Source organism: Nycticebus coucang, chromosome 21, assembly GCF_027406575.1.
Source record: "Nycticebus coucang isolate mNycCou1 chromosome 21, mNycCou1.pri, whole genome shotgun sequence".
Lineage (NCBI taxonomy): Eukaryota > Metazoa > Chordata > Mammalia > Primates > Lorisidae > Nycticebus > Nycticebus coucang.
In genome coordinates, this window is record NC_069800.1 from 17,849,680 (window position 1) to 17,872,541 (window position 22,862).

At 54.3% G+C, this 22,862-nt stretch overlaps 1 protein-coding gene across 3 annotated transcripts in view; it reads left to right on the forward strand.

Annotated features, from left to right (window-relative positions):
• Nucleotides 1-17,525, forward strand: part of RRBP1 (ribosome binding protein 1) — a 77,726-nt gene extending 60,201 nt beyond the window's left edge. For 2 of the 3 annotated variants that reach the window (XM_053574434.1, XM_053574436.1), the window contains exons 8-24: nt 1,066-1,204; nt 3,375-3,544; nt 3,662-3,696; nt 6,580-6,670; nt 7,465-7,557; nt 9,596-9,688; nt 9,770-9,853; nt 9,968-10,057; nt 10,722-10,814; nt 11,275-11,346; nt 12,161-12,247; nt 12,863-12,946; nt 14,557-14,664; nt 15,344-15,427; nt 15,747-15,842; nt 16,365-16,508; nt 16,950-17,525. In XM_053574434.1, coding sequence (XP_053430409.1) covers nt 1,066-1,204; nt 3,375-3,544; nt 3,662-3,696; nt 6,580-6,670; nt 7,465-7,557; nt 9,596-9,688; nt 9,770-9,853; nt 9,968-10,057; nt 10,722-10,814; nt 11,275-11,346; nt 12,161-12,247; nt 12,863-12,946; nt 14,557-14,664; nt 15,344-15,427; nt 15,747-15,842; nt 16,365-16,508; nt 16,950-16,988 — 1,602 coding nt within the window. In that variant the 3' untranslated portion in view covers nt 16,989-17,525. The remainder of the gene's footprint in view (nt 1-1,065; nt 1,205-3,374; nt 3,545-3,661; nt 3,697-6,579; nt 6,671-7,464; nt 7,558-9,595; nt 9,689-9,769; nt 9,854-9,967; nt 10,058-10,721; nt 10,815-11,274; nt 11,347-12,160; nt 12,248-12,862; nt 12,947-14,556; nt 14,665-15,343; nt 15,428-15,746; nt 15,843-16,364; nt 16,509-16,949) is intronic. The other variant, XM_053574437.1, reaches the window with a different exon arrangement.
• Nucleotides 17,526-22,862: the final 5,337 nt, after the last annotated feature.

Here is a 22,862-nt window from a genome sequence, read left to right on the forward strand (position 1 = left end):
TTGCAGGGGAGCAGCCTGCAGTCATGCCTTCTCTGCTATGCTCTCTGGAGTAGGACCTGAGCAGGTCCCTGCCAGCTCCTGCATGGTACATGCTCACCCACAGCTTCGTCCTTGAAGTGGCTTCACTGGCTCCAGACCTGCCTCTGCCCAGACGGTGTTCTCAGAGCGGTCAGCGTAGCACTGGGTTGTGTAGCCATGTCCCTAAAAGAAAGTAACAACCGGGGTGTGGGTGACACTTGTCAAAGATGTGAAGGATGACTTTAAGCCTCATGTTAGTCAATAAGAGGCATTTATTGACTCACCTCCCTGACCCGTTCTTGCTCCTGGACAAGCTTGTTAAAGAGTCCATGACTGGCCCACATCAGGGAGCCCAGCGTGGGGGCATCCTTAACACACAGGCTTGGGTGTCCACTGGAGCACTTGCTGGGTCCGTTGGAGAGTGAGCGCATCCTGTCTGGGGGGGAACAGGGAACATCAAAGCTCAGGGAAGCTCTTAAACCATCCGTGCTGATGTGGAAAGGTCTCCAGGAGACCACTGAACCGTGTGAGAATGCTGTTTTTGTGGGTCAGGAGTGGTTGAACACTGGCAATTGCATGTGGTGCAGTCTAACATGCGGTGAAGAAACTTAAGAGAATTGCCAGAGTGTGATCTTACCCGTGTGCCCTGCCTGTCCTTGTCACACATAACAGCCAGGGACTGGGGCTTCCACGTTGTCTACCTCTGGGGATCGAGGGCCACATCAGGGGACTTTGGACTCCTGCAGTAAGCACGGGTTAGTGAATCACTGGAGAATGTAAAAATACCAAAACCCAAAAAAGATGTGGGAAGTGAGTGTGGGTCCCCAGCAGCTCCCTGCTCTCCTTGAAAGGGCGATGGCTGCCGTGAGTCTGCAGATTGTGGAGTGCTAAGGACTGAAGTTCCCTTTCTTGGGCAAACCAGAGACTGCACAGGGCTCTGGGGGGGTTGGGGGGGTGGGGGTGGGGGCTTTGTCTTCAGCCACAGAGTTGATGAGGCCTGGCCCCATGCTCACAGCTCTGCTATCTCTGCCCCTTGCCCCTCCCCAGGTAGCTCACAAGGAGAGCGAGGAGGCCCTGCAGAAGCGCCTGGACGAGGTCAGCCGGGAGCTGTGCCGTACTCAGACCAGTCATGCCAGCCTCCGGGCAGATGTGGAGAAGGCCCAGGAGCAGCAGCAGCAGATGGCTGGTGAGGGTGGCATCATGATAACACCTGCTCCTTATAGGGCCCACGGTGGTCTTTGCACCATCCTGGTGCCACTGCCTGGGCCAGAACCCCATTAGCTAGACCTGTTGGCAGGCGTGACAGGGAGGGTTTCTGACTCTTCCCCTCAGAGAGTCAAAGAGGCAGGGATTGTACCCTGTCAGAGCTCTGCCCAGAGGTGCAGGCAGTCTAACTGCACGCAGGACATGGGGGGCAGAGCCTGCAAGGGCTAGGGCTGGGGCTGGAAGGAAGTCACTGCGTGCCTCCCAAGCCTCTCTGTGTGGGGAGCTACGTGGTGCTGGGTGAATCCACGTCTTCCTGGGGCCTTAGCTGGTCTTGTCACCATGTGTCTGTTCTGGGCCTTTCTGTTCTCCAGCTCAACCCGTCCAAGAGGCCACGCCAGGTTTAGAATGTGAGCCCTGCAGTCCCCTGTGCGCAGTTGCTGGTGGCGAGGGTGGCAAGGGTGGCAAGGGTGGGCCCAGAGAGTCCCTGGAAAAATGCGCAGATGATGCTGGTGAGAGCTCCATGGTCCCTGGCTCCCCAGTATTTCCCAGCAACTGCCAAGGGCGGTACCCTGCTGTGGGCGCTGAGCAGGAACACAGCACAGGGCCACCCACAATGACAGTGTCACACATCAGTGCCCTCTGCGGAGACTCAATCCAGGGCAGAGTTGGCACAATGTTGCTGTGACGAGGTGGAGGGTATATACTTTGGCTTAATGGGCCAGACTGTCTCTGTCATGACCACTCAGCTCTGCCGCAGTGAGCAAAGTGCCATAAACACAGGCAAAGAGAGAGGTCTGACTGTGTCTGGATAAAGCTGCATTTATAAAAATGGGTGTGGCAGGATGAGCCCTTGGCTTGCTGGCCCTTGCTCCAGAGGGCTGGGCATGGCTTTAGGTTGGTGGTCACAGAGGCCTCTGAGGCCGGTGGGGTGAGTGGAAGAAGGGGCCAGGGCACTGAGATGAGAACTAGCATGAACTTGGCCCATGCAGAAAGGGAAGGCGAACAGAATGGCTGGAATGAGAAGCCTGGTGGCTGGTGTGGGCCAGATGGGCGGGGCCCGGTCACCATCCCTCTGAGGAGTTTGTGTGAAGTGTGACAGAAGCCCCTGGGGCAGGGGAATGATGTGATCTCACCACCACTTTTGGTTGCCCTGGTGCTGAGTAGAGGACAGACCAGAGGACAGGAATGGCCCAGGGAGACACGAGTGAGGCTCCTGCAGTTGTCCGGGCCCAGGTGCCCACAGGGGTGCTGGCAAGGTGGGAACAAGCTGGCAGAAGGTAGACGTGGGGGCACAGTGATGGGAACAGGTGGGAGGGGAGATTCGAGCAGGTGGGTGCTGGGCTGAGTTGTCTCGTCAGAGTTCATTTGGAAGTGGTGGCCTTGGGGAGAGTGTGGCGTCAAAGGCACATGGAGGCCACCTCGAGGGGAGAAGGGGGTCACGCCCTGGTGTTGTTCTTGAAGGCCCCTGAGAAGTCAAGGAGAGAGGGGGACTTGGCTGGGGAGCTAAGGGAGCTGCAGCCATGTAGTCACTTTCTAAAAATGTCTGGTGTCGGGCGGCGCCTGTGGCTCAGTGAGTAGGGCGCCGGCCCCATATGCTGAGGGTGGCGGGTTCAAACCCAGCCCCGGCCAAACTGCAACAAAAAAAAAAAAATAGGCGGGCATTGTGGCGGGCGCCTGTAGTCCCAGCTGCTCGGGAGGCTGAGGCAAGAGAATCACGTAAGCCCAAGAGTTAGAGGTTGCTATGAGCCGTGTGACGACGGCACTCTACCCAAGGGCAGTACAGTGAGACTCTGTCTCTACAAAAAAAAAAAAAAAAAAAATGTCCGGTGTCAACTAATATGAACCAGAGTCTTCTAGAGAATGAATCTGTAGAAACTTCAGTTGGGGTCTGTTTCTAGCCTCTGTCACTTTCTCAGGAGTCATCTGAGATACTGGATTCTACCCCAATTTTAGGAATGACACCAGGGTATCACTTTCTTCAACAGCTAGTAAGATGCCCCTGTGGTTAGAAGTATGTCTTAAGACCCCCAGGCACACAGAGGAGGCAGGAGAGAGAGCCATGGTGTGTGTTCCCAGGGGGGCAGATGTTGGGGCGTCCACCCTGGTGTTTCCCACTGCTGACCCTGTCTCATTCCCTCGCCCTGACACAGAGTTGCGCAGCAAGTTACAGTCCTATGAAGCAGAGGTGAGGAGCAAAGGTGAGGAGCTGAGTGGTCTCCATGGGCAGCTCAAGGAGGCCAGGGTGGAGAACTCGCAGCTCACGGAGAGGATCCAATCCATCGAGGCCCTGCTGGAGGCAGGCCAGGCCCAGGACACCCAGGTCAGCCTCCTCCCCGGGCAGCTGGTCGGGAGCACCTTGGGCAGATAGTTCCCACCCTGGCTAGTCGCTGCTCAGGTGAGTCTCGTGGAAACCAAGGGCCTTTCTGTCTTATTCCAGGCCAGCCAAACGGAGGCAGACCAGCAGCAGACCCGGTAAGCTGACAAAGCAGTGGACAGCCTAAGGGTGCTTGGGTTCACTGTGAAAGAGCTTTTTTCAGAGGCTAGTGACTGAAAGGACAGTAGGCAGCCTGGGTGTGATAGAAGGCAGTCTTGCCGAGAGCTCCATGCCCACTCTCAAGGGGCAGAGCCAGTGCCCCCATGGGTGTGGGCAGACCTCCTACACCTGTCATGCGTCCATCCATCCCCTACGGGGAGTGGCCAGCCAGAAGGTTTTCTGTCTACCAACGAGAGATCTCCAGGACTGAGGTCAGGACATGTCAGGGAAAAATGGTTTTATAACCCAGAATGGAGAGCTGAGCTGTGGCCTAGGCTTTTTGCTGGACCACAGGTTTGGGACACCCGTGTTGTCTAGGGTTGACGGCAGCACTTGTTTTCCTTTATCCATGAGGTGACTTCAGTGCTGGCCAGACCTTGTTTTCCATTGGTGTCAGCAGTGCCGGACCACACTTGGGGACTGTTTGTTTGCTTTTGCTAAGGCCAGAGCCAACACTTGGTGGGGAGGCTCAAGTTGGGGGCCTGAATCCTGTGACTGTAACCCCTGGGCCATGCATCCCTGAGCACTTGCCCATGGTCTCTGGAGCTGGGTACTGGATGTCGTGGTCGGGGGTCCACAGAGCAGCCGTTAGGGTGAGGCATATCCTGTGTCCCCTCGCACACAGTCAGATGTATTCTTGGCCCTCAGCCAACTAGATTCCCTCGTGCTAGCCGTTACTGCCAAAGAGTGGCCTCCCTGTGTCTGTGCTGAGCAGATGCAGGTCCTCAGGCCACAGCCCACGTTCCCTGGCATTGGGCTTAGTGGCCTGGGGACTGGGGAAGGAACAGCCACCCAAAGGCTCACAGTGCCTCGTGGAAGACGCCAAGCAAACCCTCTCTACCTTCCTGTCCCAGCAAGCATGAGCACACTTTGTTTCTCCTGGTGGTTTGTTAGGGCGGAGGAAATTGTGTGGGTTTAGGTTTCTGCTTTTGTATTTTAAGACCAGATTTTTGGACCACACCGCAAGCTACTAGGACAATTAAGCTGTGCTGCAGATAGGATCAGTTTTAATTTTTTGCATCATGCAGATGTGTCTGGCAGAAATTGGGTTTTTTAAATTTTCTTCTCGGCCAAGGCAGGTGGATTCCTTGTGCTCAGAAGTTTGAGACTAGCCTGAGCAGGAGCAAGACCCTGTCTCTACTAAAAATAGAATCATAATAACAATAATAATAATAATAAAACTAGCCAGGCATTGTTGTAGGCACCTGTAGTCCCAGTTACTGGGGAGGCTAAGGCAAGAGGTTTGCTTTAGCCCAAGAATTTGAGGTTGCTGTGAGCTGTGACACCATGGCACTGTAGGCTTGGGCAACAGAGCAAGACTCTGTCTCAAAAAATAAAATAAAGTTTCCTTCTCAAACAGTTAATTTAAAAATTTTATGTAGGCTGAGTCATCCTGTTCTGGAATAGAGAGGAATGATTCTGCCCCAAATGTTCTGGAACTTGGGCAGTGGCTGCCAAGGGGATGATTGCCAGTGTGTCCTTGTCACCTGCCTCTGATTCTTCATCCTTAGGGCGTAGTCCTTTGGGGACACTCCTGAGATGGTTTGCTGGAGGAGGCTGTTGCACACAGGGGCATACAGGGAGAGGCTGGGGCAGAGGAGCCAGCAGAGCTGTAAGGGTGGGTCAGGGTTCTATAAGCCTGAAACCAACACCCAGGAAGTCTATAGCTATCTTCAAGATAAGGTGCAAACTGTATTAAAAAATAGAAAGCTGTGCCATGGCCAGCATCTATTACCAGATGGGGCAGTGCCCTTGGCTAGTGTGGCAGTAATGTTCAGTGTTAAGTGCCTTTGAAGGGTGTTTTTCAAAAAGTTTTTGGTCATGTCCACAATAAGAAATAGAGATGCATACGTCCCCATCTGGCTGGCAGGGCAGCCAGGGCCCTGCCTTCCTCCGGCTGGTGACAGACCCCTGTGCGAGGGTGTCTCCCTGCATCTCAAGAGTGGTTTGAGTGGCTCTGATTCAGGTCCCACAGAACAATACTCTGAAACCTCTAGTTCGCATGTCCCTGGAGCCTTCCTCTGAATCTCCATGCAGGTGACGTGACACTTGTCCTTCAGAGCAATACAGTTCTGTAGCAGCATAAACCCCCACTTCTGTATGGCAAGGTAGACAAAGTTCACAGGTCTAGAAAAAGGAGTGGCAAAGAAGGGGACCAGCAATCAAAGGCATCTGGGAGTTGGGTTGGCTGATTCCGCAGATCTCAGGGCACAGACTGAGGAGGAAGCCCTCGAACTCAGGAGAGTTAGGTTTTGGACAAAGAATGGTCCTGCTGCACTGGAGGTGGTCATGGCTTTTGTGATCTGCTGCGAGCAGCAGCACCCAGTCTCCAGGGCTGTCCTACCTAGCAGCATCCGAGGCTGGCGCTCAGGGGTCTCCTGAGGACGCCCTGCCCGGATCTTCCTAGAGCCAGGTGTGGCCATGAGAAGGACCATATGGTGGGTTCTCTGGGGACAGAGCTGAACCAGGTCTAACAGAAACCAAGTCCCAGACACCAGGGCTCAGTTCACTAGAAGAAAGAATGTCCTGGAAAGTCAACTACCCAGGACGTGTTGGTGCTGGCCACATGGCCACTACTGAGGGCAGTGCTCTGGATGAGCAGAGAAAGGAGGGGCTGGGGAAGCTGCCTGGCTTCCCTGAGGGCCTGTGCCCTACATCCTCAGGTGGAGGAGACTGTCCTGGATGAGTGGCTCAGCCTCGCAGATGGTCCTCACCAGTGTGGGGCCTCAGACTAGGCACAATGGGCAGAGGAAGGGGGTCTTTCTGAGACAGGACCTGTGGCCCCTCAGAGCCTGCATAGTGACCTTGCTATGTCCCCTTAGCCTCAAGGAGCTGGAGTCCCAGGTGTCATGTTTGGAGAAAGAGGCCACTGAGCTCAGAGAGGCTGTGGAGCAGCAGAAAGTGAAGAACAACGTGAGTGGGGAGGGCTGGGCGGGGGTTGGGTGAGCCGTGCAGCTGGCCAGGAGAGGTTCCTCCAGGACAGCCTGAAAACACACACAAGTCAGGGGAGGTCTGAGCGCTGCTTCTCCGCATCCCGCTGTTCTGGGACTCGGGGCTGCAGGCCTGCCTTCCTCTGGGGGTATTGGGGAGGGGTGGTCTGCTCACCCCTCAGTTCCATCAGAAGACCCAGAGCTGACTGCCCTTGGGCCAGCTTATGTCACATGCCCCCCACAGAGCCAGTCCTGTGATGGGGACATAATGCCACGGCCTAGCCTGAGTCAGGTGCTCACCCAGCGGGGAGGGCTGGTGCCAGGAGGAAGGGATGTGAAAGCCAGGGAAGTGACATGCCTGCTGTACCCATCCTCCCTACAGAGGGCATGGGGCCTCAGCCACATTCTCCTGTGCTGGGCTCCACCACAGCCAGCCAGGTCAGCACTGGCTGTTCGGTGACAGGAGACAGGCTGATCTGCCCTGAGACTGGTAGTGTCTTCCTCTAAGGACACCTGTCCCTTTGCCCTGTGCTACAACCACCCAAATCAGGCAGTGGCCCCTGGCCCTGCGTTGAGTGCTGCCAGGGAGAGGCCATATCGGGGTGGGCCAAGGAAAAGACATTTTGTCCCCTTGTGTCCCCTGTGGGACCTGGGGGTGGGGTCAGAGAGGTTCTTCGGGCCCGGCCCTGCCCGAGATCGGCTTGAGGCAGCTCATGGGGGCCGTGTCAGCGACTGACCATGGGTGGGCCCTGGCCCCTTCCCTAATGTCCCCTACAGGACCTTCGAGAGAAGAACTGGAAGGCCATGGAGGCACTGGCCGTGGCTGAGCGGGCCTGCAAGGAGAAACTGCACTCCCTGACGCAGGCCAAGGTCAGAGCTCGCGTCTCAGGCCCCTGCGAGTCCAGCAGGGACACAGACACGCACCATGCACAGTGCACATGGAGCTCAGCCCCCAGGCCCGCTCCCGCCTGCCTTCCCTGCTCTTCTCCCCCTGCCTCCCCGTCATCTCCCTTAAGATGAGGGACAGAGGTTCGGCACCTATAGCACAGTGGTTATGGTGGCAGCCACATGTGCCGAGGCTGGTGGGTTCGAACCCAGCTTAGGCCAGCCAAACAACAATGACAACTGCAACCCAAAAATAGCTGGGCGTTGTGGTGAGTACCTGTAGTTCCAGCTACTCGGGAGGCTGAGGCAAAACAATAGCTTAAGCCCAAGAGTTGGAGGTTGCTGTGAGCTGTGACACCACGGCACTCTACTGAGGGTGACATATGAGACTCTGTTTCACAGAGATGTGTGCCCTCAGCTGGCTTTCCCTGCTGGGCCCTCTGTCGTGAGCACACAGGGCTGAGCAGCTACCAGGTGCCACTGATCGCCAGGTGTGGCCTCATGGACTTTCATGTTGTTTCTGTCCCATGGTATTTTGTGTGAATAATCCAACTTCTTTCTTGGGCCCTCTAAACTTGTGGCCCAGTAGGTTCCATGAGTAATCTTTGTAGTAAGTTACAGAGGAGAGGACAGCTTAGCAGGCAGCCCGCAGGGAGTGAAGACTGGGGTGTGAGTGGGCATCTCAGCATCTGGGGCCCCCACACACCTCTGGGGCTCTGGGCCTGTCGAGAGCTAGTACAGGCTCCAGCCATGGGATGTGGCCAGGGGCAGCTAAACCTTGCCCCCCTCTTTTGGTCCCACATTTCTCTCCCAGCCTCACTCCCGCATGAGAGCCTGGCCCAATAGCGTGAGCTTTGCAGTGATTCCCAGGGAGCCTGAGGGTCCACTCAGATGAGGACCCTGATACGTGGGGAGTGGAGAAGGGAGAAGGCTCGCTTCAGGCCGTGCTATTAGAGCTATAATCAGACTTCTAGAACCTTGGAATTTTAGCCCCAGAAGTGACGTCAGGGACTGGCCAGCATATGGAAGATGCAGAAGCTGTACTCAGAGATGCCGTGTGGCTTCCTCATGGTCACACAGCCAGATGGTCCTCTGTGGCTTGCCTTGGACTCTCACGACTAGGAGGCCTGAATGGGGATCCGTGTAGGCCTTCAGCACTGTCTGTGGGGACCCTAGTTTCTCAGGCATGTGGCAGGCCAGGGTGTGCTGTGGCCAGGCTGGGCATCCTTAGCCGTTCTCCATGCACTTTCTGGGATGCCACCCACCTCTCAGGCCATGCCCAGGTGGTCTAGGGGCTGGTGGTGGGTGCAGCCTGCTGGGGACAGGCTATCAGTAAAACTCTTTTAGCCAGAAACTCTCAGCAATCACCCCCAGTACACAGAGAGGTGCCTGTCCTCTATCCCAGGGGACACCCTGGGCCTCCGCTTGCTTTATAGCTCCTCATCCCTTTGGCTCCTTCTCCTTTTTTGCTTTGAATGGGAGCTGCTGGCTCTTCCTTGAGGACCAGTGGGAGCAGAGTTACCTTTCAGGAGGGACTTGACAAGCCAAGTGGCCTGTTTCCTTTGAGTGAGCTCTGCCTTTGCAGAGCGGAAACAGTGGGCCCACCATCCGTGCTGGCCACTAGGAGAGACGCTGTTTCTTTTCCTGCACACCCCACCCTATCACAGCACCTGCCATCAGAAGAGAGTGTCCCTACTGCCTCTTCACAACCTGGCTGCACATCAGCAGGCTGATGGAGCCTGTGCACCTACTGGGGGCATTCCAGGACCCGGGTCCTGCTACCTGCAGCAGCTCAGCCCCTCCTCCCACTAGAGCTTGGTCTGTTGCATGACCAGCACAGGCTGGGTAGTAACCATCTCGAGGCAGCCCCACAGAGCCACTGTCCTCTCCTTTGATTGTTGTCCCTCCCTGGATAGCTGAGGACCTGCCTTCCTTGGGGTGGGGACCTAGGCATATCAGTAAACACCTTGGGGGTGCCCTGCACCTGTGGCTGAATCCCCTCACCCCCTTGTCAATCTTCCAGGAAGATTCAGAGAAGCAGCTCCACCTGACCGAGACACAGACCAAGGAGGCCCTCCTGGCTCTGCTCCCAGGACTGTCTATCTCAGCACACCAGGTAGGGAGACTGGGTGGTAGCTGGGGAGCCCCACTGCTCCCAGGAATATCCACCAGTCTCACCATGCATGTTTTGTTGCAGAATTATGCTGAATGGCTGCAGGAGCTCAAAGAGAAAGGCTCTGAGCTACTGAAGCAGCCACCAGCTATCACAGAGCCCTCCTCGGTAAGCAGGGCTGCTAGGGTCCCTGCACTCTCCCCTGTCCTCAGGAGGTGAGGGTGCCCTGCTCATTTCATTGGGTTTAGCTAGCCAGACACCTGTTCTCCCCTCTGCCCTCAGGACTTGGCCTCCAAGTTGAGAGAGGCTGAGGAGACCCAGGTCACCCTGCAGGCCGAGTGTGACCAGTACCGCACCATCCTGGCTGAGACGGTGAGCCACGAGACCAGGGTTCCCTGAACGTTATGGGCTGTGGGTCGCACCAAGGGGCTGCCAGGAAGGAGACCTTTGGGGCCTACAGGGAGGGGAGCAGCATAGTATTTCAGAAAAGCTCACTGGCTCTTTGTGGCCTTGGGCAAGTCACTTCCCTTCTCTGGCCAAGTTTCTTTGGCTAAATGGTAAAGGAGGTGGATAAGGTGCTCCCAGGTAGTCACTGTTGAGAGCTGAAAACTTGGGGCTGGTCTCTAAGTGGGAGGGGAGACTAACGGGATGATCAGGCCGACAGTCACTGGGAAGGATGAGGTAAGTGTGTGGCTGACTGCTGGGTGAATCCTCATCTCCTTGTGACTCCAAGAGAGAAGCTAGGTCCATCCCTCCCCTCAGGCTGACCCATCCTGTGCTCCTGCCCCTAACAAAGGCAGCACTGGTGGCAAAGCCCAACAGGGAGGAGAGTGCTGAGGGCCCCTTCCTAGATGCATGCCTGTTCTCCTTGTGAGGCCTGATAGCCTCCAGGACTGCAGCCACCTTCCTCACCATGGGAAGTCACAGCAGGGGAGCTCCGGCAGGTCTTCCCAGGGGCTAAGGAGCAGGAAGGCGCAGTTGTGTTTGTGTGGGGTGAGCCGGAGGAAAGGGCCCGCCTCAGCGCCGTGTCCCACAGGAGGGCATGCTGCGAGACCTGCAGAAGAGCGTGGAGGAGGAGGAGCAGGTGTGGAAGGCCAGAGTGGACGCAGGAGAGGGGGAGCTTCAGAAGGTACCTCCGGGCCCGGGGGAACCAGACATGACCTGCTAAGACACACAGCTGAAAAAAGAAAAAAAATAATAATAAAATAAAATTTAAATTGCTCCACTAAAAAAAAAAGACACAGCTGGATGGGGATTCTGTGAAGTACAGGGGTATAGTTGGCAGGGTTATCTCTGTGACTTAGGAGACTCGTGTATCATGGTTGGTGTTTTGGGGTGACACCTTCTAATAAAAATGGCTGCCATTCCATTGTGGAATGGCAGCTGAGCTCCCTTGTCTCCAAAAGGTCCCCATCCTCAGGCCTATCCCCAAAAAGATAGGGCAGGAGGGTACCAGGGTACCTGGCTGGGCTTGGAGGGCTGAGTGCTGCTCAGCTCCTGAGCTGGGGTGGTCCTGTTGGGTCCCAGGATGGCGTCGGTAAGGAAATGTCCCTCAGCCTCATCTGACGGGCCTTTCCCTTGCTGTATAGTCACGAGCCACAGTGAAGCATCTCGAAGAGACTGTAGAGAGGCTAAAAGGAGAACTTGACAGTTCAGATCAGGTACGTGGGGCTCTGTTCAGAGAGCTTTTTCTCCTGTCCTTAGATACTCTTTGAAAGTGACAGACTGCTCTGGTTTTCCCTCCTGCCATGTGACTTTAGTCTCTCCCAAGCCAAGGGATCTTGTCCATCTTGTTCTGCCTTGAGAGAATTTATACCCTCAGTGCGGCCCAGGTCAGCTGCAGGCCCTTTTGCAGATTACCCAGCACAAAGGACTTCTGTCATGCTCTTCAGAAGCAAGGTGGCCCTGCTGCTCTCTCCAGACACCACAGAGAACCCAGGCCTGGAGAAGGTGCCCTGGTACCTGCATTTGCAAATAAATCTCAGAGTTACCCTCTCCCCACTTCAGAGGTCTAAAGGCACTGGGAGTGCACGTTCAGGGCTCCATTTTCAAAAAGGGTTTTCCTGCCAAACGCCGGTTTCCTTTTCTTTTTGAAACAGTCTTACTTTGTCATCCTCGGTAGAGTGCCATGGCGTCATAGCTCACAGCAACCTCAAACTCCTGGGCACAAGTGATTCTCTTGCCTCAGCCTCCCAAGTAGCTGGGACTACAGGTGCCCACCACAATGCCCAGCTAGTTTTAGAGACAGGGTCTTGCTCTGGCTCAGGCTGGTCTTGAACTCCTGAGCTCAAGCAATCCACGTGCCTCGGCCTCTAGAGTACTAGGATTACAGGTGCGAGCCACCATGCCCAGCCTCACCGGCTGGTTTCTTGTGGGCCTCAGAGGTCTTCTGACACGGTGCTTATCTAGAGCCATCCTGTTCCCTGTGCTCAGTGGCCAACTAGAGACTGCTGAGATTTGCCTCTGTCCATGCAGGTGAGGGAGCATCTGGAGGTAGAGTTGGAGAAGCACATGGCAGCCGCCAGCACCGAGTGCCAGAACTATGCCAAGGAAGTGGCAGGGGTGAGTCCACCTCTCTCAAGACCACAGCCTTTGCCCTCAAGGATCTAGGTCCTCTGGAGCCACTGCTCTTCAGCCCTCTGGGCTCAGCTCTCACGTGAGCCTTTAGTCTGAGTTATTCAGCTTTTGCCTTACGCCTGCGGACACCTTGTTCAGCTGCCAGGCCTGTGTGTGTCTCGGGCAGGTTTTGGAAAGGCAGCCTCGCCTGCTGAGGGAGACAGTGCTCTGCAGCAACTCTGGGCATGGGAATTCTCCACCGGGCTTCCTGATATCACCCACAGTGGGGAATACGTTTAATCTCTGATACTGTTTTCTGACTGTTCTGAAGCAGAAAGCACAAACCTGGCACCCCAAATTCTGGTTAAATCTCAAACTTTTGGCCTTTTTTTCAAGAAATAATTAGTAAACATTTCGGAAGGCCTGAGGCAGGCATACAGTGAATGGCCTCCGTCCTGTCTGCAGGAAGCCTTGGGTGCCCAGTGCCCTGCCCTGGTCTGTGTTCTTCTGAAGGGTTTTGGGTAAATGAAGGTATTAGGTTGTATGTTCATGTACAAACTCATAGGAGCTGATTTTTTTCTTCTCTCTTTTCTTGCATCACCTGGCTGTTTGCCCCCCAAGTTGAGGCAACTTTTATTAGAATCTCAATCTCAGCTGGATGTAGCCAAGAATGAAGCCCAGAAGCAGAGTGACGAGCTTGCCCTAGTAGGTGGACTTGATGCCTCTGGGGGTTGGGGGGATGGGGCTGTAACCTGAGGGTTGTGTGTGCAGTGAATTTGCCAGTCATGTGTTTACATGGTAACAAAGCTTAGCGGAGGGGACCGTGTCTCTGAGTCAGCTGTGAGGGGCAGCTTCATGGGGCCTCCTTGCACATTTGTGCAAGACTCCAGGAGGGGCCTGTGGCTGGGACCACAGAGTGTTTCCATTTCTCATCCCTTAGCTGCCTGCTCCTGCCCTTTGTGTCCCCTCAGGACGTCAGGGACACTGTGACCCCTGGCAACACAAAAGCAGGAGGCCTGGGGGTTCTTGGCTTGGCCACCGATTGCCCGGTGGCTCTCAGAAAGCTCCTTGCCTTCTGCACTTAGAACAGTTTGGTCTAACCTGTGGGCGCCAGGAGGCCTGCTCTGTGCCCGGCCCAGTACCGGGTTGGCTGCAGAGGTCAAGCCCCATCAGTAGACAGGAGGAGTGCCCACTGCACAGCAGCCTCGGAGGAGCCCGAGTCCTGGGCATAGTGCCCAGTTTTAGAGGCAGTGGGACTTTTGATACCACTGTAGGGCTGGTTGCAAGCGGCAGTGTATAAGGTCACAGATGTGTTCTACATTTGGTCTGTAGAGTCTTTTTGAAAATCGTGAATTAGTTGTCAACATTTAGAAATTGTGAGATTTGGAATAAAAATGTACAGCTCTGGCTTTGTAAGGAGAGACAGAAGATCTGGTGCCTGGGGCTGGCCCTGGCTGCAGCAGCCCCTAAGGTTGGCATGTGCTCCCAATCCTCGTCACCCACTCTGGTCATTCACATCTTACCCAGGCCACAGACCAGAGGGCAGGCAACTGCCTGGGCCAAGTCTCCTGAGTCTGGGGCCACCCATCTAGGTCTTTGGCTAAGCCAGGTCTGGGTGGCAGGTCTTAGGATTGGGGTGCATGGAGAGAAAACTCCTCAGTTTCTTGTTGTCTCTCAACTTCCCAGTTTGGCTTTTGCCTTTGGGGGCTGGAGTGAGGAAGGGAAGAAAGTGTGAGCACAGTCCTAGGATGTGGGGTTGCCCATGGAGCAGGGCCTCCCGGATGGGAGCTTCTTAGGTGACTCCATTGCCCTGCAAATTGGAGGCCCAGTAGTCTGGGGACCTTGGGCGCCACCAGATGTGTCACTCAACCCCAGGGATGGAGCTCAGAGGTGGGAGACCTTAGTAGGCAAGAATGTCATCTCATAATATGAGCCCCACAAGGGGCTCTGAGGAGGCGGCTGCAGTATTGAAGAATTGTGGTCAGCAGTCAGTGTTGTCACTTGCTTCTCTGCTCCATTTGGGTTTGTTAGCTGTGCAGGCTATGTCCATCAAGGGTACCTCGCTTCCAGGAGGGCTCCCCACCACCCACCAGTTAGCCTTGGAGCAGAACACATGAGTCTCATCAGTCCCCAGGCTTGTTGGTCTTGCAGTCTCTGTGTAGCTTAGGTCTGGGTTATGACCCTGGCCCCTGCCCCAGTGAACCGGCATGGGGGTGAGAGAGCTTTAGTCCTCCAAGGGGGGGTCCGAGTATGTGTGTGCAATGTGGGTGTGCGACCAGCTGCACATTTGCACAAACCCACCCTCCCTGTTTCAGGTCAGACAGCAGTTGAGTGAGATGAAGAGCCACGTAGCGGATGGTGATGTAGCTGGGTCCCCGGCTGCCTCCCCAGAGGCCCCCCCAGCCAAGAAGGACCCTGTCGAGGTTAGGGCGGTGAGCTGGCCCCCGCAGACTTGTCACTAACCCCAGGTGAACCGCAGGCTCCACAGCCTATCACGACTAAACGCTGAGCTGACTACTTTGCCCAGATGAGGGCCACCAATTTCCAAGAATGGCACAGAGCAAAGTGCAGGGAAGGTGGCCAGGCGGAGAGGCTGGAGGAGGGGGCAGGAGACTCTGGGCCCTAACAGCCTATCAGAGAGGGGCTCAAGGAGGATGTCTGCTCCTCGGGGTTTGGGGGCCTCTCAGCAGGGTCTTGAGCCGCAGAGGAGGACTTGGCCCCCATGGTGGCCCTTGCTGGGAAGGATGTTTGTTCTCCAGAGTTTTGACCTAAGTGATAGCTGCCAAGAACCCTCTCCAGGAGGCAGGGGCCTGTCGTCAGGGTGGCCGTGGTGTGGCTGAGGAGGAGTCACCACTGTGAGGCTGGGATTCTGAAGCAACTTTCTTGTCCTCTGGGTCTCATTAATGCTCCTGAGGATGCAGACGTTCCATCAGCCTCTCTTCAAACATAGAAGCTTTTGTGCCAGGGGCTAGGGCACCATCTCCCCGAGGGGGCTGCGTTGCAGATGCCTCAGTGGGGTGGGAAGACCAAGGGATCATGGAAGCAGCTAGAAAGCAGGCCCATAGTCAGAGTTCCCAAGTCTTGTTTGGTGTCTCCACACAGCTGAAAATGCAGCTGGAACGGACAGAGGCTGTCCTGGAGGATGAGCAGACGCGGCGGCACAAGCTCACAGCTGAATTTGAGGAGGTCAGGCCCTGTCCTAGGTCTCAGCCCCCACTAACCTGAGTCTCCAGCCTGAGCTTCTGTGCAGGCGGGGGTGGGCCTAGCTGGCAGAGACCACCTTGGGGGCAGTCTGTGTCCTTAGGTCTTCTGAGGAGCTAGTGTCTTCGGGCAGTCTCCTGCCTTCTAGAACATGTAGGTCCTGCATGCTCATCCCAGCTACTGGCGAGAGTTACTCCCTATCAGGCTAGGGGTGCCTCCTGGTCCCCACGCATGCTTGGTGGGGCTTGATGGCTCAGCTGTTTGTAAGGCACCTCACCCAGACTCTGCTCCTCTCTCTGAGAAGGCTCAGGCTGCAGCGTGTCGGTTACAGGAAGAGCTGGAGAAGCTCGGCACCACCAGTCTGGAGTCTTCAGGAACAGAGGAGGCTGCGCAGCTGAAGGTAGCACTGGTGGGGTGGGGCCTGCTGCAAGGCTGGGGCCATTCTTGGACTCAGAGCGGCCATGAAAGGGAGGCCAACCCCATCTGGGCCAGCCCTCAGCCCTGACTTCCTTGTCACCACCTGGTGGGGGCCCAGCAGATCCAAGCTTATCTGGGGAGGGTTCTAACCCTGTACTGTCACGTTATATGGCACCCACTAGTCGGTGTGGCTGCTAAATGAAGTTGGTTCAGTAGCCATGTATGTCATTTAATGTCTGATGGCTGCCACATTGGACAGTACAGAGTGTCCACTTTCGTCCTCCCAGGGAGCTTTCCCTGCAGCTAGTAAATAGGACATAGACCGAGGGTTGACCCAGGCTGTTTCTGCCTACCTATCACTGCATGTTTCTGGGTGACCAGGAGATGCCATCCTCATGTCCCCAGAGGGCCCAAGTCCCTGGGGCTTTAGGGGCCCATGTTCAAATTGGGGCAGCCCTCCTGCTGGTATTATGTGGGCTGACCCCCTTCAACACTTGGCCTGCAGGAAAGACTAGAAAAAGAAAAAAAGTTAACAAGCGACCTGGGGCGCGCTGCCACCAAACTGCAGGAGCTTTTGAAGACAACGCAGGAACAGCTGGCAAAGGAGAAAGACACAGTGAAAAAGTTGCAGGAACAGCTGGAAAAAACAGTTAGTGTGCCCTGTCCCTACTGGGGCCACACTCGGGGTTTGGCCCGTGCTGGAAGGCTGGGATGTTTGGGCGCAGTGCCGGGAGCCCCAGGGAAGCAGGACAAGAAGTGCCACTGGGATGGAGGAGGAGGGATAGAGACCCCTGACATGGGCAGCAGCCGTTGGACCCGGCACCCACCCTTCTTCCATGGTTCCCTTGAGGGAAGGGATGGCTGACCCCGTAGCAATCCGCCAGGCCTCTCAGCCCGTGTCCCTCTGGAACACGTTTCTACTCCAGACTCTGGGCCCTCACTCTGCTCTGCATCCTCAGTTCTAGGCTCCTGTTTGTAAAGTGGCTGGAGGGGGTGGTTTGGGGGAGGGGGGCATTAATCCAGGTAGAGGCTCGATGGTCCCTAGGCCTTGGGCCCAACCCGACCCTCACGCTGCCCTCTTTGTTCACAGGCAAACAGTAGCAGCTCAAAGGAGGGCACCTCTGTCTGAGTCTCCTGTGGAAAAAGAAGTTACTGTTCAACTTACCAAAATGCCTTACACATTCCTTACAAGTAAACAAACCAGTACAGCGTTATCCAGGCCCAACTTCGGTAGCTCCAAGAGAAGCCATGGGAAACAACAGTCTCTTAGAACTACAGGAATAGATCTTCCAGATACTCAGTTTGTAAAAGAACCTTTGTCACATTTGATAAACACTACTCCTTGGAAGCAGCCCAGGACCACCACCACCGAGCAGTCGCCAAAGCCCTCATCAACTATGTGACAGCCTCCTGGGTGTGTTGTGCCAGGAGGCTGGTTGCTCTAGGGGGTCTGTCAATCAGTGCAATTGTCTTGTCTGTTTTCAGTGGGGCAGGGCTGGGAGGTGGGTGGGGCCAGGTCATAAGTTCTGGAAGGCTGTGGGCGGACTGGAGGACCACAGCCCAGCCTAGCAAGGCAGCAACCCTGCACCCCTTGAAGATGCCAACCAGGACTGATGTGTGACTTCCTGGATGACAATGCCATTAAAACCATCGTTGTTGCCTGGCACTGAAATCTCTGTCTTCTGCTAGGGCTTCATCGCCTGGGCTGTCAGCCCAGGATAAGAACCAAGAGGTGCTGGCCCTCAGGGATGGGCAGCAAGTGCATCCTTGGTTCTGTGTGGAGTGGGGGTGAGGCTTGCTGCTGCCCCCTGCCCAGCACTTATCCTTGTTGGCTCCCAGGCCCCTGTCTGGGCAGGGAGGGTAAAGGATGGGGCTCTCACACCTGGTTGCCAGATGTGCTGACCACCGTTCTGAGGTTTCTGTGAGCAGGGCTGGTGGCCTGGGCTGCTGTGTGATGTGAGCTCCTGGAATGAACAAGGGTCTCTGTCCCAGCTAGAGCTTGAGCCAACACCTGCCTTGGGAGTGGTGGTCCAGGGTCACAGCAGCCCACTGCCTGCCCTCTGGAAGCATTTCACTGGGGAAAGGTGGCTTAGACCTCATGACTCTCAGACCTAGTATCCTTGGTGGCCCATGGCAGCATGGTCCAGTGGAACCCTGGCCCGAGAAGTGGGTAAGCAGCAGGAGCCTGCAGCTGAGGAAAGCCTGAACCAGGCCAAGAATGGAAAGTGAATCTGAGCAGGACTGCGGTCCCGGGGGCAGCACCAACATGTCTTGTTAAGAGGCTGGCTCCACCAAGCACTGTAACTTTGCTCTCCCAGCCAAGCCTTAGAATCCTGGTAGAGGGTCTGACTGGTACGACTTGCTAGAGGACGGCCAGACACCTGGTGGCAGGTCCTGCAAGGCAGCACTGAGGGAGGGAGGGTGGCAGCCCAAGAATGTGCCCTGGGATCTGTAGCTCTGGCCCCTTTAGGAGGTGGTTGTCTTTGGGAAGTTTCTGGATGGGTGTGCTCTCCGCCTCTTCAGCACACACACTCCACATCCACCAGGCTCAGAGCACCTGTCCCGGCCACCTAACCATGCTGTGGCACTAGTGTGTTAATGCTGTTTTGGGAGCAGGTGCTGGAAATTGTGGAGAGGCTCTGGAAGAAATGGACTGGCACTCACAGGAAGAGTTGTTCGTTGGTTTGGGGAGAGGAAGGGCCTCGGCCACGGAGACGGGTGCAACGGCTGGACTGTGAAAGGAAGCTGGGGCGGTGAGGCCGGAAAGGCATGTGCAGCCAGGTCCTGAAGGCTGGGGGCTGGACCAGCTAAGGCAGCAAAGGAGAGACAGTCACACCTGCTCTGTAACTCCCTGGAGATGAGAGCTCACAGGTCTTGGGACACTTGATACGTTGTTTCTGGCAGAGACCGGGAGGAGGTTTCAGCAGGGCCCATGCTAGGCTCTCATAGGTGGTAAGCCGCACCTGGTGACAGGCCCAGCAGGTTTCAAGCCCACTATGGCAGTGCATGCTGGAGGGCAAGGGCTCGGTTTGGAAGTGTGTGGAACTCCATGAAGGACTGCCACTGAGTCCCTCGAAACTGCACCCAAGTGCTTTCATGTGTAGAGCAGGGAACAGCAGGATGAGGCATGGGCTGGGGGGACGGAGATGGGTGGGGTGGGGGGCAGATACCTGCACATGAGCAGCCTTAATTTAATTCAAGGTCACTTTAGGGCCCTGCCGAGTGGGTGGGGAACAGGCCAGACACCAGGCCTCCTGCCAAATTGTCACTGTGGGCCTGGAGCCTGTACTTCCCACCACCTGTCTCACTGCAGAACTGCAAGCCCCTGTGCTGGGCAGAGGCTATGAAGTGGGTGGGGAGAGTTGTGTACTGGAACACAGGAAAGGGGAGACCTTGGGAGAGGGGGACAGTGGACACTGAGGGTACCATGCTGCTACCTGTGTGTTCTAAGGTGGAGTGACTGCCCCTGGGTCTGGCTAGAGCCCTGTCCCCATCAATCACCTGTCACCTGGTGGAAGCCCAGTGCCTACTGTGAGGAGGAGGGAAGATAAAGGCTCTGAGCAGTGGGTGGGGAAGTCAGGAAACTACTACTTAAAGACCTAAGGCCTCACCTCTGTCTCCACCTATCCAGAAGTCTGAGCAGCCCTTTGGCCCAGCAGCGACCTCTCCCCAACTGGCAGGGGAAGCCGGAGTTTGTCAGGCAGCCTTCTGGGCCTTCCTTAGCCCAGCCAGGCCACCCCAGCTGTTCCTGGGCCAGATTCCTGTCACTGGGCTCGGAAGGAAGGCTGAAGATAAGCAGCTCAGGAGGGTTAAGCCCTCCCTCAGCAGGTTTCTTGCAAAAGTGGCTAATAGGCCCTCCCTGCCTGCCCCGTGTTCAAATGGTACAGCACACACCAGCCTGGATCACAGGCCTGGCCACACAGCTCTCCATCCTGCAAGCGCTTCAGTACTCGGGACCACTTAGCTTTTGCTGGCCTGCTAAGAGGAAGCTCTGCTCCTCCCAGGCCTGGCTTCACAAGGCCATAGCCGGGCTTAGCATGGCTACTGTTTTACTCTGCCCAAACTAGAGAAGGGAAAGTTCTGAGAGCATCTAAGCCTAAGCCCTTCCCTTTAGAGTGAAAATGACCAAGGCCCCAGAGTTGCTGTGAAGCTCTGGAGTCACACAGCGTAATAGCACCTGCAGACCCAGAAGCCCCTCACTACACAGCTGCTCTGCCGACTGGCATACTCCGGTCATCTGTGATGCCCAGTGAAGTGCACAGGCGCCAGGACATCTGGCTGAAGGCCGTACCTATACAGCACCTGGAGAAGGGAGCAGTGAGATTTTGGAAGCCAGTCTACATTCTCCACAAACGCCTTCGCATCGCATTTCCTTCAGGTTCAGGCCTCACAAGAGCTCAGGGCCCCCAAAGAAATGTGCTGCCTTCCTTCTTGCTCCTTTCAAATCTCAACACTGAAAAAGATCTAACCTTTGAATTCCAGATGTCAGAAATGGAGGGCCAGGCATAGTGGCTCACGCCTGTAATCCCAGCTACTCAGGAGGCTGAGGCAGGAGGAGCATTTGGGCCCAGGAGTATAAGGTAGCCTTGAGCTATCTCTGTTCCCTCCAAAATGGAACTGGCTCGGGAACAGAAAAGATGTGAGTTTCTGTCCCAGTTTTGCCACTAGTCTAGTGGCAAAGTCTAGTGACCTTAGGCAAGTTACTCTCTGGGCTAGCTATGGAGACTGCCCGAGGCTCTGACCCTTCCCAGCTGCCCTTCTGGTACTGGGCAATGGGCAGAGCCTAAGGAGACCTCTCATTAGCCAAACACAAATTACTCAAGCCCATTGGAGAAACCCTGGCTATTGGAACATTCTTCCCCTTTGCTGTCATCACCCCCACCAGCCATGATGCAATTAACATCTCTTCCTCCAGCTGCGGCCCAGCTGGAACCCCCGTCTACAGCCTGTTTCAGAAATACTCCAAATCATGAGAAACTGATGTGTCCTTTGACATATCCAGTCTCCGATGGCCCAAAAGGCAATAACCATGTCAAGAAATAGAAGATGCACTTTCAGTATCTGGACCAGCCAACACTCTGGGAAGTAGCTCTGCAGACAGGAAACCATTAGACTAAACCTAGTTCTGTTATCCAAGATAATGTGTTACTACCTTCTCAGAGATTAATATTCCCTGAGAAAATAAACCTCAGTCAACCCCTGGCTGAATTCTGTCAGTGGCTTTATTACTGTTCTCTCAGGGCAAGAGTAACCACTTCATGAGCAGGCAGGCAGCTTTCCACAGTTTTGCAACATAACACTGGCAAAGGTGTAAATTTCTTTTCACAGAGAACTCCCACAGTTTTGTTCTTGCTCAAGGTGAGTTGAAATCTAAACCCTAGTTTTGTACCAGAATCACCTGGAGTGCTTGTTAGTACGATCCTTGGACCCCAACTTAAAGAATCCACTAAAACTCTCTCAAAGGTTCTTCTAAGATATAAACCTTGGGAAAAAAGTGGGGTTCTGGGAGATGTTCACTATATACTGTTTGAAATCCTTCCCACAGCACACATCTCTCAGACGAGTGTGGGGGCCCACACTGCTTGTTACTGAAGTAGGGCCACACTTCACCAGCTGACACAAGAGAGGCCTTCTCCTTCTAACACTCCTTGATCAGAATACCTGACTTTCCTTCCATGGCTGACTCTTGAGTAGGGAAGCCTTGGGCTGGCAACACTTCCCTGGAGGCCCGTTAATATATGGTCACACAAAGTCCTGCTCTGCAGTAGAGAAAACAAATTCAGGAAGAAAGGAGGACAAGTAGCCAGCATTATGTTCCAGACAACTTTGAAGGAAGTATTTTAATTGAAGCATGATAACCTCTTCTGCCTTCCAAAAGCCTGGCTTTGGATAAACATTTAGAACAAGAAAAAGGTGTGTTATTTATACGAACCTACATAGCATCCCTGCTCCTCAGCTAGCTTATCTGGTATAGCCCCTTGCTCTGAGGTTACAAACCTGTACAGCATGTTACTGTTCTAAAGATTGTAGGCAACTCTTAACACAGTGGCAACTACTTATATATATAACCCCATCTAAACAGAAAAGGTACAGTAAAAACATGGCATTATAATCTTACATATGACCATCACCATATATCTTATATATCACTGACCAAAATGTTACTTACACATTGTGTGACTGCATCATTAAAATTCTAACCATGTTATGGTGTGTAGCAGGACAATGTATAATTCTCTTTTTTCCATTTTTTAAAATTTAAATGTGATTTTATTAACCTTTATAACCTAGAAAATTTTAATAAGCACTGAAGCAAATTAAAAAGATAAAGGTTCCCAACTTTTTCATTCAATCAGAGCAGGCAGCTGTGACCATAACTCTTTGTCAGAAATACCCAAACCTAAATGGCCCACACTTCCATATGGAAAATAAATCCTTTATTCCCAATTCCCACATGAATAATTACACGAGAGATAAGTTAAAAATGCTTCCTTTATTACATAAAGCCAATACTGCTACTTCTAAGTTTAACTGCGGTTTGTGCATCTCCATACTCTTAAGTGTTATTTACACCTGGGATGTTGACAAGAGTCACATCCATGAGTCATGAACAGCGGCTTCCTGCAAGTGTCAGACCAGGACCTGTTCCTACTTCCATACAAAGACCCACAAGCTTCTCTAGGAAATTTCTTAAGTTCTCCCAGGCCCCAGAGTAAACATATGTCTCAATGTTCTTCCATACTTTATTGTACCAGAAGCAGCCTAGTTTTCAAGGAGATGCAATTAACGTTATTACAGTTGTCTTAGCTTATCAATATACCATTTTATCATTTTTATTAACAAAGCAGATTACAATGGTGCCCTAATTTGCATAATAATTAGTTGTTATAAGACACTGCACATTCTCCTGAGGACATGCCATGATTTCCAAGATGCAAGGTCATTCTCAAACAGTCTCCCAACTAGTGAATGGCAAGTTCAAGGCAGTTGCAAGGGCTGCTTC